General features: G+C 51.9%; 1 protein-coding gene across 1 annotated transcript in view; it reads left to right on the forward strand.

Moving 5' to 3' along the window:
• Positions 1 to 20,896, forward strand: part of EPS15L1 (epidermal growth factor receptor pathway substrate 15 like 1) — a 115,343-nt gene that overhangs the window by 79,711 nt on the left and 14,736 nt on the right. The window contains 3 exon segments of the mRNA XM_007995644.3: positions 4,494 to 4,554; positions 5,314 to 5,396; positions 13,610 to 13,742. Of these exon segments, the coding sequence (XP_007993835.1) occupies positions 4,494 to 4,554; positions 5,314 to 5,396; positions 13,610 to 13,742 (277 nt within the window).

Here is a 20,896-nt window from a genome sequence, read left to right on the forward strand (position 1 = left end):
TCGTGGAGTGTACGTGGTGCCTGCGAGTATGGGCCTTGGTGCCTGTTCTCTGGGAGCTGGTATCCCAGGCTGATTGCATTCCTGCTGAGTGAGGGAGCTGTGTGGCCTAGTCACTGCAGTGACTCACCTGTGAGCCCCAAGGTTCAGTCAGCTGTCCAGTGGCCTCACGTCAGGGCAAGGAGGATGTCACCCACAGTTCTTATTCCTCTATCCCCATCCCCACCCCTCAACTCTAGTCATCTGCCTCCACTGCCCCTTCATCTCGCACAGACCCGGCCACTCCGCACGGTCCTTGTAACACACAGCACTGGTGGGGACCTTAGAGTCACCTTGGTGGGTGTCCCTGTCATGGCAGGAGTAAGTGCAGGCGTCTCAGCCTGACTGCCTTGCCTGGTGTCATCTCCTGAGAGCATCAACCAACTCTGGCCCTCCAGTTTCCAGCTCCAGCACACCTGTGCTTCCATCCCCAGGCGTGGCAGACACTGGGCATTTTGCACATTATGCCTAAGAGATTGGGTTAAACAGCTGTCAACTTGGATTTTAAAACAAAACAAAAAAAAGCAGTCTCTGGTGATGGCGGAGAGGATTTTAATGATGGAGTGAGCTTGCTTCATAGCCTTTTTCCGTTTTCTAGGCTGCAACCCAGGCCCAGGGCCTGCTTAGAGACGGGCACTTATCCCTCCTCCTCAGGACTCCTGCTGCCCTGGTGCCCACCTCCCTCACTCCCTGTGGACCTTTTGGTCTTTAGCGCTTGGAGCTCTTTGAAGGCAACGATTCATTTGCAGTGTTTTCTTATTGGCCCCTTTTTAACGTCCTTAAGACCTGTAGTGAGAATTTCCCTGGCATTCCTGGTATAGGTGGTCTGTTTACCAATTTCATTGACCTTCTCCATACCTTTTCCATAACCAACTTTTGGCTTCATTTTTCTCTACTGCTTGTTTTCTATTTCATTGATTTTCTCTTTTCTATGTCTATTTTTTTCCATTTCCTTACTCCTGTTTATTTGGGGTTTACCTTGCTCTTCTAATGTCTTAAGCTCCAACCTTCATTCATTGATTTTAGACTTCATTTTCTAGTACAGGCGGTCCCTGAGTTACGATGGTTCAACTTACAGTTTTTTGATTTTACAATAGTTTTGTTGAGATGCAGTCCCATCATAAGTCAAGGAGTGTCTGGATTTATGTTGGTTCGACTTCTGATTTTTTGCTTTATGATGGTTTTATTGGGATATTAAGTACATTTTCGAGATATTTTCAACTTACAATGGGTTTATCAGGACATAACCCCATGGTAAGTCAAGGAGCATCTGTATAAATTTAAAGCAACGTATTTGCCTCAAGCACTCCTTTACCTGTATTTCATATATTTGAGTACTTTGTCTCTTCATTGCCATTCAGTTTTGAGATGTTTCCCAGTTTCCCTTGTGAATTCTGTTTACCCATGGATTATTTAAAAGTGTGTTGTTTCATTTCCAGATACTTGGCTTCTTCTCCTAGGTCTATTATAATACTATTATTATTGATTTTTAATTCAATTTGTTATTAGAGAACATTTTCTGTATGTTTTCAATACCTTCACATTTATCAAGGGTTGCTGTTTATGGCCTATGTTGGTGAACAAACCATGTACACTTGAGAAGAATGTGTATCTAGTTGTTGGGTGTAATGTTAAATGGCAGCGAGATTGAGCTTCCTGATAGTGTTCAGATTATATATGTCTTCATTGTTCCTTTGTTTTTAGTTCTACCAATGGCTGAGAGAGAGGTGTTAAACGTTCTCCTATGATTGTGGAATTGTTCATACTGTACTTTAATTTGATCAAGTTTTGCTTTGTGTATTTTGAAGCTCTGTCAGGTGCATAGATGTTTATGATTGTTGTGTCTTTCTGACACAACAACCTTTTTATCATTATAAAAGGTTCCCATTTGATCTCTGGTGATGTCCTTTGTCTTGAAGTCTGTTTTATCACTTCATTCTCCTCATGTTATTCACTATATGATATATCATTTTTCAACCATTTACTTTCAACTTACCTGGGTCTTTAAAACTGATAGGTGTCTTTTGTAACTAGCGTAGTGTTGGGACTTGCTTTTTTTTTTTATCCAGTCAGAAGTCCCTGCCTTGTAAATGGAATGTTTAGTCCATTAACATTTAATGTAATTATTGATATGGTTTAAGTCTACTATTTTATTATTTGCTTGCTTTTTATCCCATGTTTTGTTTCCTGTCTTCTTTTGGATTGTTTGAATGTTCTTTGGAATTCTATCTATTGGACTTTTATTATTTTAATCATACCTCTTTTAATGATTGTTTAGAGGTTGCTTAGGAAATACTGTGTACAGTTTTAACTTTTCATAGTCTACTTGAGGTTAGTATTGTATTATCTCATGTAAAATGTAGAAAATTGTAACTATTTGTCCACCCACCCTTGCAGCCAGCATGTCTTATGTTATAGCCATCATGTGAATATCATACATCTAAATACATTAGAAACTCCATAAGACCCTTAAAATTTTTGCATTAATCCATTGTGGTTATTTTAAAGAAAAAGAAAAAAGTAGTCATTTAGTTTTACCGAAATATATACCATTTCTGATACTCTTCATTTCTTTCTGAAGATTGGTTTTCCCTCCATTATCATTTTCCTTCAGCCTAAAGAACTTTCTTTAGCACTTTTATAGTGCAAATCGACTGTATTGTCACTTTTTTATTTTTATTTTTGAAACAGAGTCTAACTCTGTTGCCCAGGCTGAAGTGCAGTGGTGTGATCTTGGCTCACTGCAGCCTCAACCTCCTGGGCTCAAGCAATTCTCCCACCTAAGCCTCCCAAGTTGCTGGGACCACAGGTGTGTACCTCCACACCCAGCTAATTTTTTATTTTTTGTAGAGATTGGATCTCCATACGTTGGTCAGGCTGGTCTCAAACTCCTAGGCTCAAGCAATCCTCCTGCCTCCGCCCCTCCAAAGTGCTGAGATCACAGGCTTGAGTCACTGCACCCGGCTGTTACTCTTTTTTTTTTTTGCAACCTCTGCCTCCCAGGTTCAAGCCATTCTCCTGCCTCAGCCTCCTGAGTAGCTGGGATTACAGGCATGCACCACTAAGCCTGGCTTATTTATTTATTTATTTTTGAGATGGAGTTTCACTCTTGTTGCCCAGGCTGGAGTACAATGGTGTAATCTCGGCTCACTGCAACGTCTGCCTCCTGGGTTCAAGCAATTCTGCTGCCTCGGCCTCCCAAGTAGCTGGGATTACAGGTGTCCACCACCACACCCGGCTAATTTTTGTATTTTTAGTAGAAACAGGTTTTACCATGTTGGCCAGGCTGGTCTCGAACTCCTGACCTCAGGTGATCCACTTGCCTCGGCCTCCCAAAGTGCTGGAATTACAGGCGTGAGCTATTGTGCCTCGCCCATGTGGCTAATTTTTGTATTTTTAGTAGAGACGGGGTTTTGCCATGTTGTCCAGGCTGGTCTTGAACTCCTGACCTCGGGTGATCCACTGCCCCCGGCGATGAAGTTTTTATTGTAGATACACTTTTTCATTTCTGGAACTTCCATTTGTTTCTTTTGTATACTTTCTGTTTCTCTGCTAAGGTCGCCTGTCTTTTCATTCATTTTAAGTGTATTTTCCTTTTCCTCATTTAGCACAGTTATAATCACCGTTTTACGTTTTCCCTGTCTCAGAGTTCTACCATCTGGGTTATTTTGAGATTGGCTATGCTGATTGTCTTTTCTGGTGAGAATTGGTCACGTTTTTCCAGTTCTTTGTATGTTTAGAAATGTATCTGATACATGGTGAGTGTTCTGTGTCCAGACTGTAGTCTGTTTTCTCCAAAGAGCAGGAATGGATTTGTTTCAGCAGGCAGTTAACTTGGTGGCACTCACACTGCAGACACTCGCCAGCAGATGGCAGAAGCTCCAATCCCGGCTCAGTTCTTGTGGCCTCAGCTGCAGGCTGCCTTGAGTCCCCCCAGGCTTGCATGGGCAGGGACCAGCCTGAGGCAGGGGGAGAGTGGATCATGAAGTTCAGGGCTTACATCTCTGCCCCTCCATCCTGATTCCCTTCCCTTTCCCCGGGAGTGGTTGTCTCTGGGCTCTGTCCTCTGGTGTTCAGATTCTACCAGAATCTTGGCACCCGCACTGTGCTCTCCTGCTGTAGCTGGTGGAATGGAAACTCAACCTCCTGTTGTGTTTTTCTGCCACATTCAAATTCTCCTCCAAAGTCTTCTCTCTGCCTTGTTCACTTCCCAGCCTTCAGGCCGCTGCTTTTTGTATTTGTAATTTTGGGGGTATTCTGTCCAGGTTGATAGGTGCTGTATGCAGGAGGGTTGATCTGTTGCGATTTTACTCTGCCTGGGTTGAGTTTTAATCATTCCACTTTCCCTCCGGCCTGGCACTGCATGTTGTACATCGACGTCAGGAAAGTCTGGTTGAATGAATGGGTGATGGAACAAATGAACTGCTTTTTACTCTTTCCTCTCTCCTTTCACTCAGCTCGACCCCTTTGAATCCAGTGATCCCTTTTCATCCTCCAGTGTCTCCTCAAAAGGATCAGGTGAGACCCATGGCTTATTTTCCTTCCTGACTCTTCCTGGGCAGTAGCAGAGCCTCCCCTCCCCCCCAGTTAACACTTTCATTCCCAAAGCCAGTGTGGCCTCTGTGTTTGTGTCATTAGTCAGTGGCACCCAGATCCTGGCCTGAGCCCATTAGGCCAAAACAAGCATCCCCTGCTGCTCCCCTTCCCAGGCACGGCACGCGCTGGCATCTTTCTGGAAAGGAATTTTCGCAGTAGGAATTCAGTAGTAGCACCAGTGATATTAACTACTGTTACTTACTCCTCCTCATAAATCTTTGGTTTGTATCTTTGGGTTTTCTCCCTAAAAGAAATCCAAAGTTTGACCCCAGGTACCGGCCTGTGTTTGAAGGAACCTCATCTCACAGTGTAAAACTCGCAGATGCATGCTCGAGCCTTTACGCAATGGGAGCATCTGTGGACACCCCCTTTCTTTTGGGAACAGGCCCTGCTTGGTCCTGCAGCTTGCGCAGGGCGGATCATAGGCGAGTATATCCAGTATTCTAGGCAAATCCCTTCCAGGTCAGAGGAGAAAACACAGCACGGTGAGAAACCGTCTCGCCGCGCCAGAGTGGGCAGGCAGGCCTTGCTGAGGGACCTTCATGCAGACACACGTGTCTAATGAATAAATGCAGCCTTCCTGAGTCGCCTGGTTCAGGAGCCATCTAGCATTTTCCCTCCACCCCAGAAGGTGTGTCTCTTAAAGACCTGTAACTCTGACTTTGTTGGTGCCGATTGCAGATCCCTTTGGAACCTTAGATCCCTTCGGAAGTGGGTCCTTCAATAGTGCTGAAGGCTTTGCCGACTTCAGCCAGATGTCCAAGGTAAAGCCCCTCCACGGAGCTCCCGCGCCTCTGCTAGTGTCTTTGTGCCTCTTGTCATGGTGTGGGCTGCCAGGCGTAATTGTTCATGTCACGTATGTATCTCCCCGGCACCTTTCAAATACAAGGTTAGGTCTGGAAAGCACCCATGGCTGTGATCCGATGCACTTCAGTCCCTCAGGGTGAGCCCTGACTCATCCCAGTGGCAAAGGTGCCCTGGGCTCCCCCGGCTCCCACTGGTGTCTCACGACCATCGGGTCTCAGATGTTGAAGTCATTGCCATGGCCAAGTAGAAACTCGAGAAGGCGTTGGGCACAGGCGTCTCAAGAGGGCCGTGGGCAGCAGGCTCGCAGGTGCAAGGCATCCGGGGAAAGCGGGCCAGCGAGTGTTCGGAGCCGCCCGTGTGACAGAACTTTCGAGGGGTGTTGAAAAGTGAGGGCCAGGCTCCGTGAATAAATGCAGACGGATCCACAGGTGAGGAGTGAACTGTTGAAGGAGGACAGCAGCAAGACTCGTTACCAGACTGGACCCGTCTGCGTCCGGCCCTCACCACACGGTGACCTGAACTCACTGTGACTCTCGTCCCAGACAGCTGTAGGGCTTCTCCAGAAGCTGGCAGTGTGGCTGGAGCTAATCTTTAAGGTAGCATAGAGAATTCAACAGGGAACGTCCAGAATGGACAAGTCAAAAAATAACAATAGAAGCCCCTTACGACTGAGGCGCCTTCCAGAAGAAACTGCTGGAAAGTTGGAAATGGGGGCCATGGTGAGTGGGAAAGAGGCCGGGGCTGAGGCACTACTGTGCTTCCTTGTGAATTGTATATCTCCCTGTTTGAGCCAGGAGCGCGTGTCTTTGGCAGGAATGAAGAAAAGCAGGTGAGGTGTGCCCCGTCCCTGACACCTGCATCCACTCTGTCGCTTCTTGGTAGCCCCCAGGCAGGGGTGGATGGGCTCTGTCCTCGGGGGGCTTCAGGGGCCTGCTTTCCTCACGCGTTCCACCTGCAGAGGCCCAGGCATCGTCCACGCTGCGGGAAGAGGCAGTGGCCACAAGCAGAACACAGCCCCCTTCCTAGAGCCCATGGCCCAGGTGGTAAGGGGTGGCCGGTGGGGGGGTCCCCTGGAGCAGCTGGGCCCAGTGTCTGTGGGTGCTGCTGTCGGCCTGAAGTGAGGGGAGGGAGCCCCAGGAGTACCTGGAAGATGCATGCCCCAGGCATGAGGCCCCCTGGGGCTCCCCACCCCGCCGGCCGCATGCCCGGGTGCCCCAGGTGCCAGTGTGACTGGGCTGCCCCGCGTTCACTCAGCTGGTGGAGCAAACAAGTCTCTGGCATCTTGTGGTCGGCAGCGGCCGCAGCTTGTGATCACAGAACACAGATTCCGAGAAGCACTTGAGATTCTGTTCAGGTTTTCAAAGACGCGTGTGTGAGTGCCCTGGCGACGCAGCAAATCCCACTTCTGAGCAAGGCAGGGTGTGTGTTTATACAGATGAGCCTGGGCAGAGGGAGCCCAGAGGCCCTGGTGTGGCGCCCCCTCCTTCCAGCACATGGAGAAGGCCTCCATCCCTTACATGCCACGCTGTGACACGGTTTGGGACTGGCCAGGAGGGCACCAGGGGAAGGAGATTTAGGGGCCGCTGCACAGGCTCCTGGGCAGGCGGGAAACCGTCTCCCGAAAGCAGAAAACGTTGGCCACACGGTGGCAGCAGTCCCTAAGGCAGGGGTCCTGGTCGTTTCTGGTTGTCACATATGGACTCCTCTTCCTTTGGGAGGCTGGCTCTGGCTTCCTCCTCTCACTGTGAGCGGAGAGCGGGGAGCTAGCAGAGCCTGGGCTAGGGCCGGGGTCTAATGACCGCCCTCTGCCTGTCCTTGGGCCCTGAAACCAGGGGCTCTTCACACACATGCAGGTGTGATTTCAGAGCTGGTCTCACTTCCTATTGGCGGTGCCAGGCTAGGACAGAGTTGGACGGAGCTGTGGAAAATGGGTCTCCAATACTATCTTGTTTTGATTCCACCGTTCCGTCAGCTGCCTTCCTGACACTTGTACAGCCGCATTCTGAGCTCAACCCTGACCTTGTATCTCGGTTTTTCCTTTTTGGTTACCTTTCTGTTTTTCAAGAACAACATTGTCGATATAAATAAAATGCTAAGGGAAATGAAAGTGGCAAGAAGGTGTTTTTTTTAAAAAAAAAAAGAAAAAACCATCATCAACTTTTCCCCATCTGAGCAGGGCGGGGAGGCCCTTTTGTAAGTCCCTGAATTGAAGCACCTTACCTCTGTGTGGCTTTGCTGAGGAGAGTCACAGCCCAGAGTCTAATTCTAGAAGTTTCCTTTGGGAGGCTCTTCGGGCCTGCACTCTTAGTTGAGGCCCCACCCTCACCTGAAGAGATTTTTCTAGACAGTGTCAAACCTACGTGACATCAGCTCGCTTTAAAAACAGACTCCCCAAAGTGTGTTTCCAGGGAGCATTTGAGAATAAAAACAAGAGTCCAACTTATTTCACCCTCCCCTGCCCTGAAAAAAAAAAAAAAAAAAAAGCCATCTGTGAAATATTGGGTTAGTCGTCAGCCCATTTTTAGCAACTTCTCAATCGTTTAAAGCTGTGCGTTGATGTTTAGGGCTGCTGTTTAAAAATTCAGTCTTTTGTTTTGAAGCAGTTCTTCAACTGGTGAACTCAAACGTGTTTCTCTTAGAGCTGGTTTTCATAGTAGCTTTTTCTGTCTTCCTTTTATTTTAAGCACACTTCACTCTTGCCGAGCCCAGAGAGCCCCTGACAGCTTTACTGAAACCTTTCTAAAAATAGCAACTTTCCTTGAAGCCGCTGCCTGAGTAGGAAAGAGTTGAGTCCCCAAGGAGGCTTCTTGGGAAACTTGAAGTCATGAAAATTGGGATTCGGAAATGACGCGGGCGTTCTGGCGCTAGGAGTGATCTGATTCACTGCGGAGGCAGTGCCAGGCGTTTATTGGAAGCCTGTCGCCTCACGAGTTGCCGATTGGCCTCGTGGGTTTAAACACACATGGGAGACGCCAAGCCGGCTTGGCCCGAGGTGTCCCCGGTCAGCCTGGAGGGTCAGGCGGCTCTGATTTGAGTGTGTCACCAGGTCTTAGAACTTTGGATGTCCAGGCTGAGTGTGGTTTTACTTGCCCGGGTCTCACTGCATGACACAGGGTGGAAAGGCTCACTGCAGCCACTGGGACCGAGGCTCCACTCCGAGTTTGGAGATGTGGCCCAGAAGCCAGCACACGTCTAGGGAGGACAAGGCCTGGCCGGTCACACCACTTTCCATCTAGACTTGCTTGCCTGCCCATCCCAGGCTGCGGGGGACTTGCATGGGCCCTAGGCCCAGGGATGTGTTCCGTGAATGGCAGAAGCACCCACAGATGGGCCAGTGTTCTTTCCCCGATTCTTTCCCAAACAGCCAACCCTAAATGGCCCATTTTAAAGCTAAGCCGCAAGCCGACGCTGCCCCTCGTGTCTCAGACAGGCCTGGGGACAGCTGGGGCAGTAGGTGGGGCATTCCCAGATTCCAGTCGCGGCTTCGTACTTGGTGTGATCATTATGGTGTAGTCCATGTGCCAACTCTACCTAGTGCCAGTGAGTGGACGGATGCCTGTCACATGTCACCTCATTCCCTTCTTGCTGGAGCCCTCCGAGCTCTGTCACTCTTGCCATTTTACAGATGAAGAAACCGAGGCACAGGGCATTGAGTAGGTGGCAGGGTTGAGGTTCCAGCCTGGGCAGAACATTCTGCCCAGGACGAGGCCCTGGACCTACAACTGGGGTGGTCCTTGGCAGCTGAGGGCAGCGTCTGGAGTCCCCAGCCTGAGAGGCAGACGATGTGGCAGTCCCAGATCTGCTGCAGACCTGGACCTGCTCCTGCACCTCCTTTGTGTGCCTCAGTTTCCTTGTGTGTAAGGCAGAGGTGCTGACTGTGGGACCCCCTGCCATAATAGACCCCCTGGGCCTATTAGGTGAGAAGATCAGCACAGAGCGAGTGTCTCCTGCCTGGGCGGCTCCAGAGGGCGGCGTGAAGCCCAGGGAAGGGATCTGGCGGGGTCATCTGTGCAGGAGCCTTTGGGGCCCCTTCCCCTCCCTGAGGGCATCTGCCTCTGCCCTCGTCAGGGGGACCTGGAATGGGTAGGCTGCCTCTTAGAGGGGCCACCTCCCTGTTCTGTCTCTGATGTGGCTCTGACTGGGCTGAGCAGCCTTGACTCTAGGACTACACAAGGTCCAAGGCAGCCATGTCTGTGACAGGACGCGAGCGGCCCAGAAGGATGCGTCTCTGTAACTAGATGCTAGAGGCCTAGATGATTGCATCTCTATAACTAGCTGCCAGAGACACAGGTGGCCACGTCTCTGACTAGACTCCAGAGGCCTAAGTGCCATGTCTGTGCAACTAAATGCTAGAGACCTAGAGAGTCGCATCTGTGTGACTAGACACCTCAGCCTCAGGTGGCTGCATCGGTGTGACTGGAAGCTAGAGCCTCAGATAGCTGCGTCAGTGTGGCAGGATGCTAGAGCCTTAGATGGCTGCATCTGTGTGACTAGACCCTGGAGCCTTAGACGGCCATGTTGGTGTGACTAGACACTAGAGCCTTAGATGGCCACATTGGTATGACTGGACACTAGAGCCTTAGACAGCCACATCAGTGTGACTAGTTGCTAGAGCCTTAGACCACCACATTGATGTGACTGGACACTAAAGCCTCAGACGGTCACGTCGGTGTGACTGGATGCTAGAGCCTCAGATGGTCACATCGATGTGGCTAGAGCCTTATATGGCCCCGTCTGTATGAATAGATGTTAGAGCCTTAGATGGCTGTGTTGGTGTGACTAGATGCTAGAGGCCTAGATGGCTGCCTTTGCATGACTAGGCACTGGAGACTTAGATGGCCGCGTCTGTGTGACTAGATGCTAGAGCCTTAGACGGCCATGTCTGTATGACTGTACGCTAGAGCCTTAGACGGCTGCATTGGTGTGACTAGATGCTGGAAGCCCAGATGGCTGCATCTACATGACTAGACGCTAGAGTCTTAGACAGCCATGTCTGTGTGACTACACGCTAGAGCCTTAAATGACCACGTCTATGTGATTAGATGCCAGAGCCTTAGGTGGCCACGTCTGTGTGGCTAGATGCTGGAGCCTTAGATGGCCACTTTGGTGTGACTAGACACTGGAGCCTTAGATGGCCACTTTGGTGTGACTAGATGCTGGAGCCTTAGATGGCCTTATCTGTGTTACTAGACGCTAGAGCCTTAGACAGTCACACTGGTGTGACTAGATGCTGGAGGCTTAGACACCTGCATTGGTGTGACTAGATGCTGGAGACTTAGACGGGCTGCATTGGTGTGACTAGACGCTGGGGCCTTAGACAGCCACATCTGTGCGACTAGATGCCAGAGCCTTAGATGGCCGTGTCTGTGTGACGAGGTGCTGGAGCCTTAGATGGCTGCATTGGTGTGACTAGGCACTACAGCCTTAGATGGCCACATCTGTGTGACTAGACACTGGAGCCTCAGACGGCCACATCTGTGTGACTAGACACTGGAGCCTCAGACGGCCACATCTGTGTGACTAGACACTGGAGCCTTAGATGGCTGCACGGGTGTGACTAGATGCTGGAGCCTTAGACAGCTGCATTGGTGTGACCGGACGCTGTAGCCTTAGACGGCTACGTCTGTGTGACAAGACACTGGAGCGTTAGATGGCTGCGTTGGTGTGACTAGATGCTGGAGCCTTAGATGGCCACATTTGTGTGACCAGATGCTGGAGCCTTAGATGGCCACATCTGTGTGACTAGACACTGGAGCCTTAGACGGCTGCGTTGGTGTGACTAGACACTGAAGGCCTAGATGGCTGTATCAGCATAACTAGACACTAGACCCTTAGTCGGCTGCATCGGTGTGACTAGACATTGGAGGCAGAGGTGGCCATACCTCTAGGACTGTCTGCTGGAGGTGGTGTTAGACCTTTTCCCCCACATCTGCAAGCTGTTGCATCCAGATTCTTGAGGGAAATCCTGGGAGTGTGCCTTTGTGCTCTTGACCTGTTCTCTGTCTCTAGGCCTGCACTGCTGGGGAGAAAGTTAAAGACCCCTGGCCCCTCCCTCCATCTCTGCCCCACTCTGATCTTTCTTTTCTGTGCTCTTGGAGGAACACATGATTTTTTTTTTTCTTTTTTTTTTTTTTGAGATGGAGTCTCGCTCTGTTGCCCAGGCTGGAGTGCTGTGGCGGGATCTCGGCTCACTGCAAGCTCCGCCTCCCAGGTTCGCCCCATTCTCCTGCCTCAGCCTCCCGAGTTGCTGGGACTACAGGCATCCGCCACCTCGCCCGGCTAATTTTTTGTATTTTTAGTGGAAATGGGGTTTCACCGTGTTAGCCAGGCTGGTCTCAATCTCCTGACCTTGTGATCCGCCTGCCTCGGCCTCCCAAAGTCCTGGGATTACAGGTGTGAACCACCGCGCCCAGCCAGGAACACATGACCATTTTTACCCCTATTTCTGCCCATTCCTTTTGTTTCCTGTCACAATGTTATCTCTTTGTCCTATAATTTCCTAGTTATTTTGCATTTTTGTAACAATGTGTTTCCTCTATTAGTAAAAATGTAGTTATTTTCTATTTTATTACACACTTAGTTATTTTCTGTTTTAGTAAGAGTCGTTCCTCATCCTTCTTCTGCCCATAGAAAGTGATTTTCTCCCTCCTGGGACACCCCAGCCCCTTCCCTCACATGCCTGAGATGCGCCAGCCCTTCTGTGGCTGATGGAGACCCTGGCTCCCTTGTGCCTCACCGGCGCTCCAAGTGAGGGACAAGCATCCCTCCAGGTGGCAGCGCTTAATATCTGCTCATCACAGGCCTGGAGGCAGCAGGCGCCTGTAAGGGGACTATGCTTGCCCTCCAGGTGGGAGAGGCCTGGAAGCCTGTCTCTGTGGCTCAGTAAGCAGTACAGGCGTGGGTGGCAGGAAGTGGCCCCAGGGAGAGCCCTGGGAGAGCTCTGGGGGACGGCAGTGGGGTCCAGCCAGGCTGTGAGCAAGGAGAGGGGTTCCTGGTGGACGAGGTGAGCCGAGCTCCCCAGCAGGAGACCTGAGTGTGCAGAGCATGGAAACAGGAGGCTGAGCCAGCGGCTGGGGGTGGAGTGGGTTCTGGGGACTAAGGAGGCATTGTGAAGGGAGGGGTGACTTCAGAGGTGAGCCTGAAAAATCAGGCGGCCGGGGCAGCGATAAAGTCCCTGCATGCCTTAATGAGAGCTTGGAGCTTCCCCATAGGAAGTGCCTACCTACCTACCTGCGAGACATCGCCACTTACCTGCCTCTCTGTCTACCACCCACCTGCCTCCCTGTCTCTACCTGCCTGCCCATCTATCCATCCATCCACCCACCCACCCACCTGCCATTCATTCGTCCATTAATCCACATATGTCTATCCATTCATCCAGCTACCATTCCATTCATCTACCCACCCACCATCCATTCATCTCTCCAATTATTATAACTGTCTCTGACTGTCTCACTCTTTAAGCTGGAGGATGTGGTCCGATTTGGGTTTGAGGCAGCAGGTGTGGGGTGGAGGATGTGGATGGGTGTGATGGAGGCTGGCCGAGAGTCCAGGCCAGAGGTGGTCAGAGCCCAGTGGAGGCAGTGTGGGCGTGCTGACCAGTGGGGGTGGGCTGGGCATGTGAGGGTGCGCTCCCACCTCGGGTGCTGTGTGTGCAGCCCAGAGGCATGGAGGAGGAAGGTCTGGTGCCAGCTGACCCAGCACCTGGAGCTGCCCGTCACTAACTGAAGGTAGTGACCACACCAGCCAGCTCAGTGGGGAGGTGGCACAGCAGGGCATGCGCCAAGCACCACAGCCAGCACCGGGGTGAGGGTGGGGCGTTTCTCTGAAGTGTAAGCAGGAGGCCCAAGGGACCCTGTGTGCCAAATCCTGGAGTCAGGAAAGACCCAGTGTGCCCCTTGTGGCTGGGGATGCCCTTGGTGCTGGGAGCCCATGGAGGGATGGGACTGCTCTCTGCTTATCACCCACAGGCCAGAGGGCCCCTGCTGTTGAGGGTGGAGGAAAGCACGGGGCTTGAGAGAGACCCCACGTCCGAGCAAGGCCGTGTTGTGCAGTCCGGAGGGTAGGAGGCCTCGCCAGGGCCCTTGGAGCATGAGCGTCTGTTCAGTGGACATCCGTCACCTTTGTTTTAACAACTATTTTTGCCTCTCTTTCGTGTCCTCTCTTACAGCCCCCACCTTCTGGCCCTTTCACCTCCTCCTTGGGAGGGGCAGGATTCTCAGATGACCCCTTTAAAAGTAAACAGGACACTCCTGCTCTGCCTCCGAAGAAACCTGCTCCTCCACGGCCTAAACCGCCCAGCGGTCAGTAAGCTTTCTTCTCTCGCAGCCGCCGCCTGCCGGTGCAGGATGGCGGGGGACCAGGGCCCCCCTGCTCACCAGCCCAGAGTAGCAGCAGATGCCGCAGGACCCTGTGTGGGGAGCAAGAGGGTCCCTCCGGCCCAGCCGCCCAGGTCCACGCAAGCGCCATGTGTGCGTGGTGTGCGCCTCCCGCCTGCTGGCCCTCGCCCCGTCCTGTGGGCCCCTGGGCGTCTGGCTCTGTATTGGAGCGCACAAAGCCTTGGCCTTAGAGCCACCCTTGTGACCGGGGGCGATTCTTGTGGCCTCTGCCCGAGCATGTCAGTGCCACCCCGACACCCCGGCTACACTTAGGAGCCAGTCATGGCCAGCAGCCCTGTGGCCACTCCGGCCTCTTCTCTTCCATCCTTCTCCCTGTCTGTGCTCAAGGAGGACCTCTGGGGGGTGAGGGCAGCAGGAGTCACTTCTTGGTCCAGTCCCTTCCCAGCTGCTTCAGGACTGAGAGTGGAGGGAGCGGGAAATTGTCCTTGGCGGCATCTGATGTGAGGAGGCAGGATGGCTCGGGGCTCCCTTACGCCCCAGCTCACCCAGGCATCTAGACGCATGGCTCTGAGGAGGGGGCTTCCTACAGGCCCTGCCCCTCTTCCCCATGGCCGGTGCTACCAATGTCTCCTAACCCTGGCCCTCAAGGATCCCCTGAAGATTCTGAAGCCCTTTAACTCACACGTGGGATTTCTCTCATGTGATAGAGGTAGGCTGGCGGCCATTTGACCAGACTCTCAAACAGAAAGCTGTTGCTTCAAGTGGCAGAAGGAGTCGCTGCAGCTCCCTGATCCATTTATCTACCTTGTCATTGCCTATTCCGTCTGTGCCCCGGTCTGGGATGCCTCCCATGCTCTAGCCTCCAGGCAGTGTTCCCCACACTGTCCTTGAATTGTGGGCAGCCACAGGAAACCCACACACTCCCAGGATCATGCCTTCTGTTACCCGTCTTCCCTGGACAGGGTGTGCCCCTGAACCCTTTCCATCAGCTCCAGCTAGGGAAGCGGTGCTCACCCTCCTGCCTGCACTTGCCCCTCCCCTGGAATCTGCCACTGGCCTCACTTTGCAGCCCCGGTGTCATCGCAGGTCCTGGAATGGACCTAGCAGGCTCCGCTGCCCCCAGCTCACTAGTTACGAGTGACTCTTGGTCCTGCACATGGGCCACCTGTCAGTAGAGGTGAACATAGGGGAAGTTATTTCTAGAACACCGCCTCTCTCCTCCTGTCCCCTGGGCTGGCCATGGCCGTCTCTCAGGAGGATGGGGACCCAGCCTGCAGTGCCCAGGTTGGCTTTCTTGTGGATGAGTCAGGAGAAAAAGTATGACCAAGTATGGGCTGTGTGGATTTAGAGCAGATTTTCTGTGAACTGTTGAGCAGATACAGATGGGTAAAGAGATCATTTCTGTAAGCCACACATCAAAGACATTTACCATCAAGAGGAGGAAAAACAAAACAACAAAGGGACTCCCTTCCATCTGCAAGAGGCCGCCTGTACCTTACACAGAGGCAGTGGCTCTTCAGGGATCCTTGCTGGCCTCCTGATGGAATGGCAGTGGGCCTCTTCACTTGCCTAAAAGATGGGAGCAGAAGCACACATGTACACACACATATATGCATAATCACAATGCATGCACACAGCTGGCACACACGCATGTGCACATTCCCACGTGCGGCCATGTATTAATGCATATATGTGCATGCACACATGTACGCTCTTGCATGCACTTGTGTACCCTGTGTACACACACATCCTCCATGCCTGCAGACACATGCATGCATGCACCTGTTTGCATGTGAACACACGTGCATACAAGTGAGCATGCCTTCACACACATACTGTGTCACATGAGTATTCTCGCATGTGCCTGCGTGTACGCGTATGCATGCACACACACACTCTCCCATGCACCCCTCCATGCACACTCTCCATGCTTATATGCATCTGTGGACATGTGTGCATGTTCACTTGTGAACACACACACGCATTCGCAGAGATGAGCAGCACGCACTCACATACTGCATTGTGCATGCCTGCACACACACGTGCTCTCATAGATAACAGCTGGGCGTGAGCACCCTCCATGCTTATATATGTGCATGCATTCATTGAGACATGCACATATTCACATGTGAACACATACATGCATACAGGTGAGCAGTACACAGATGGTGAGCAGTACACAGATATTGCATCATGCATGCATGCAAATGTGCACACACATGCGTGCGTGTGTGCTCATACACTGGGCATGCACACTCTTTGTGCTTACACACATGTACATACATTTGCACACATGTACATGTATTCTCATATGGGTGCACACACTTGCCGAGCAGTGCCGTATTTGCTGGGCCCTGAGGAGGAGCCATCCCACTCAACAGCTCACAGGTGCAAAGCTTCATTTTCAGTGTTTCATGGAAACCGCCACCCCCGCCTCCCCACGTACCTAAACCCAGCGCTGGGTCTGCCTTTGAACTTTCCCTCAGTTGTCACCTCCCATTGTGTCTCCCCTGCAAGCCTACCCACCCCGCCTTGGCTTCTGCTCTTAGTGTACTGTGGGCTTCGAAAGCAGAAAAGAATGCTTGTTAAAAGTAGAACGTTTGATACCAGGGGTTTGGGTGACTTCCTTGGGCCAGTTTCAGGGTTGAGGCTTTTTAGGGAGCTGTTGCACAGTTTGAGACCCAGGGGGTCCTGGGCTCCTTGGCTAGTGGCGCAGGCCACTGCATCTTTGTTCTGCTGTGGTCGACGGTTGCTGTGCCCCTTGGCGTTCTGCAGAGATATATTAACTTCGACGGGCCCTTAGGAAGCGCCTGCACAGTTCTTATCGCACTAGGTCCCAGCAAGACCCGTGAGAGAGACAGGCCAGGCCATGCCCATTTCCTGGAAGAGGAAAGGGAGGGGGGAGGTCATGGGGACTCCCTAAGGTCATGCAGCAAGGTGGCAGCAGGGCCAGGTCTACACCCAGTGACCTGCCTCCTGCCCCAAGACGGGAGTAACGAGAACCAAGCCATGAGCTTCAGAACATTCTCTAAAACAGCAAATGCATGTGCAGCATTTTAAGTCCGGAGCAACTGCAGATCTGTGTGGAGGCCTAAATATTTCTCATTTGATTCTTTTACCCAGAAGCAATGGCTGAACAGAAAAATTCTGCATTGTACACGCTGCTGGGTGGTAGGTACAGACCATGTGGTGGTTGCCGTTTGAGCTTGCAGCATTATTTGTGCTGTGATTCCGTACTAACCTCTAACAATCAGAACACCGAACACCACGGTTGACCCACTAGTTGACCTTTTGATGAGTCATATGTTGGGGAGAAGTGTTTGGCTCTTTGGGGGATTGCGAAGGAAGCTGCTCGCCCTACCCTGGCTCTCTGGTCAAGGGAATCGGAGCCCAGCTCTGCACAATTCCCTTCCCGGTTCCTGGCCACACAGCACAGACCCACGTGCAGCCCAGGAGGCCTCTCTGGTTGTGGGCAAGAGCAGTCAGCAAATGAGTGTCGAGTGAAGTCGTGCTCAGAAAGTTTGCCAGGAATACACAAGGCAGATCTCTTGTTTTCTTGGCTTTAAGACAGGAGATAGTGAATCTAGTCTGTGATTTTTTTTTTTTTTTAAGAAAGCATAAAGTCCAACATTTTCAAACTGTTGGACTTCATGTTTTCTTTAAAAAAAAAAACCAAAAACACCTTTCTGCCTTTCTTGCTACCCCAGCCTTTTTCTGCTCAGGGAGACCACACAGCCAGCACATAGTGATGGCCGCCTTTCCCTGGTCACTCCGGGGCTTCCCAGATGCTATGGCTTTGTGTAAGATACATGGGTCCCAGCATGGCTGAGTGAGGAGGAAGGTGAGATGGGAGCCCCTGTGGGCCTGGCGGTTAAGCCGTGAGCTGGTGGAGACAGACGGACTGACAGAAAGACTGAAGGACCCATAGACTGTCCAGCGAGCAGTCTTAAACATCATGTACACAGCGTGACACCTATACTCATGGAAATCACAGTGAAGGAACAAGCTTTTCTGTCATCTCTCCGCCTGGCAAATGGAACCTGTCTGATGTCCCATGCTCCCATCCAGTGTTTGTCCGTCCCAGGGCACCCAGAGGTTTCTAGAGTCCTGCTAGGCCTCTGTACCAGGAAATGGCTGACATGTGAGGCCAGGACAGGAGAACTGAGGCCGCTTCCTTCTGTCCTGTGGGCGGCTGGTCCTGCTAGAATCCAGGGGACTGCTTGATCAGGCTGGTTTCTGTATGTTGGAGGAAAGGGAGGCCCCAGGTGGGTCACTTAACCTTCCTGAGCCCCAGTTTTCCTGCCCGACCATGGGACCCACTCAGGCCTAGCAGGTGGGTGTGTGGGTGAAGCACCTTGCATGGTAATGTGCTGTGTGTGGTCTGTAGCCCCCATCCCCACCCTGGGGCACAGGGACCGGGATATAAGCTTCTGCCATGGGCACCTTTTCCAGGAGAAACAGGCTGGGCAGCTGAGGTGGCTGCACACATTCCGGGAGTCATTAATGGGGCCCTTTTCTCCCTGTGAGGTCACAGTTTAGTGGAAATCTTTTCCGTTAAAAAAAGTCAGCGTGCAGGGAGTTGAACGTCAAAGAGGGCTCCGGGGTCCTCTGTGGGTCATTGCTCATACAGGACCAAATGTGAGTTTGGGTCTGAGTCACGTGTGGCTTTTGGTGCTGTCTCTTGTGTTCTAGAGGCTGCAGTTTTCAAATTCCGTGGGAACTGCTTTTTAAATGTTGTTTAAAGCTCAGTTGTGGTGAAATTGACATTTGGTGTGGCCGACATGTGGTGTGGGTGCACAGGCAGACAGATGTTGACCCGGACAGTCACAGGTGGACCCCTCCACCTGGGAACCTGCAGAGGTTCCTCAAGGGAGAGTTCCAGTCACAGCGTACACCTGAGTAGCCCACAGTTGGCCATCTGCTCTCAAGGCCACATACTCGGTTCTGTCTCGATCTAAGCCAGAAAGCATACTCTGCGGGACCACCAAGGGCCATCCCTTGGGGCATGCATGGAGCTTTGGTGGGGGCACTTAAGTTCTCCTTGTCTGGAGGTCTTTTCTAGAAAGGTGTATCAAGGTATTAAATAACAAGCAGCTGTCTGTTTTGGGCAGAAGAAACTGGTTTCTTTCAGGCAGATGCAGCACAGACCCGGCAGGCCGCCGAAACCTGTCAGTTAGAGTTAGGTTAAAGTTAGCCATGGCACACACCTCCCCCAGGTAAACAATGGTGTATTTTCTGCAACGGACCGGAGATCAAGATCAGTCAGAGCTCACCGCTGAAGAGTTTCTAGGTAAAAGTTGTTGATTTGCAAAGAGAGAAACAGATTTTTTTTTTTAAGTGCAGGAAACGGCTGTGTGGGTGTCAGTGATTGGGCCTCAGCCCCGCTGCGATAGTGGGATCCTGCGACCGGCCCCACCCTTGCCACTTCCTGCCAGCGCGGCCCTGCGTTGCGGTTCCTGCCTGCAGCGCCTGGTGACACCAGCCAGCGCACTTCCACCGCTAACCAGCCAGTCACCTTTAACCTCTCCCAAATTTAATGATCATTTTATTACTGCTAATGACCTTTTCACCTCCTAAACAAAGCCACATAGGTGATAGTGATGAGCATGATGTCTTTTCACCCCCTCCTCACAATTGCACTAACGAACAGCTTTTACCTAAGTGACATGAGATCCAGTTTAACCAGCGGCTGTCCTGTTTGATTCGAACAGCTGTCTCACCAAAAGAAGACAAAAGTCATTCTTCCCCTTGCAAAACAAGCCCCTCCCGTACCTGTGTGTGGCGTCCACCCAGGGTGGCCATGGGTTCTTGACCTCCCTGTGGGGAGTGCCACACAGGATGCAGCCACCGAGGAAGCCCTGAGGTCCTAAGTGCTGCCAGCTCTCCTGCTCCTCTGAAACGCCAGGCCAACATCGAAACCAGGGCTCAGTGACCTCTCCCCGTCATGTGCCCATGTGGGTCCCAAAACCTTTTGTTGATTGCACAAGATCCACTTTAAAAATGGCATTTCCATTTGAACCCTGCGGTTAGCACCTCAGCCTTGAACTTAACTACTTTAATTCCGTTCCCACGATGATCTCAGAGAGATAATCCGGTGGGTACATGTGAAGTTCTACAATGGGACAAGTGGTTCCACCATCTCAAGGGGCCTGGAAAATTCTGGCACTTGCCTGCCAGCCAGGATGGGGAGGGGGTCCCAAGGAGCCTAAAACGACCAACCAGGCGGAGTCCCTCTTTCCTGCCCACATCCCCATCCCCCAGCACTGCTGTGGTCAAGGAAGCTTCGGAGCTTCCGTCTGAGCCCTCTGGAAAGTCTGTCCTAGGGCTGGGTGAGACCCGCTGTCAGTGCCAAGGAACAGTCCCATTCTGAGAGGGAGGAATGTCAGCCTTGTATGTTTAAACTGACTGCAGGCAGATTGCCGTTTGGAGCACTTTCTGTTCTGTAAAGACCACTGAGTTTGAAAATAGAAGCATTTGCCTACTTGGGCACACTGTACCCAGAGGCGGATCCAGGGAGTGTTGTGTGACTTGATTATCATCTGGCGTTCAGTGGGGTGCAAATGCTGGGGCCTGGGGGGCTGTGGGGTAGGGTGCAGGCCTAGAGGGGCTGGGCTCCCACCCCAGCATCTGAGTATAGGTGTGAACAGACAGGAGCTGTCGCCCTGGGGACATCGGGTATACCTGCCTCCAAGACACCTCAACCCCTTGCTTGGTGGAGGCTCCACCTGAGGGAGGTGAGGGCCGGGGAAGATGCCTCAGAAGGAGGCTCCGGTTGCAGCTCTGGGCACCACCTCCCTGCTTTTCTGGTGGGGTGAATATGGCCCCTCATCTTTCATTTCTCCCATTCAAAGCCCCAAGTCAGCACCCCTTGCCTGCCACTGCTAACTGCAAAATAGCACATGCACTCAGGCAACGGGGGATCTGACCATAAAGAGAGCAAAAGTGGCAGCCCCTCCCCAGACCTGATGCCTTCCCAAGTGTCCCCCACCATGGGAGCTCCTCGTAGACTCTGCGCCTCACTTCCTCCCTCCCAGGGGCTCTTTTGGGTCCTTCCATGCACGACCCCTAACCAGCTCTCAGACTCGCTGCACAGCATTCTCAGGGATCTTGTTACATGT

This window comes from Chlorocebus sabaeus, chromosome 6 (assembly GCF_047675955.1).
Source record: "Chlorocebus sabaeus isolate Y175 chromosome 6, mChlSab1.0.hap1, whole genome shotgun sequence".
Taxonomy (NCBI): domain Eukaryota; kingdom Metazoa; phylum Chordata; class Mammalia; order Primates; family Cercopithecidae; genus Chlorocebus; species Chlorocebus sabaeus.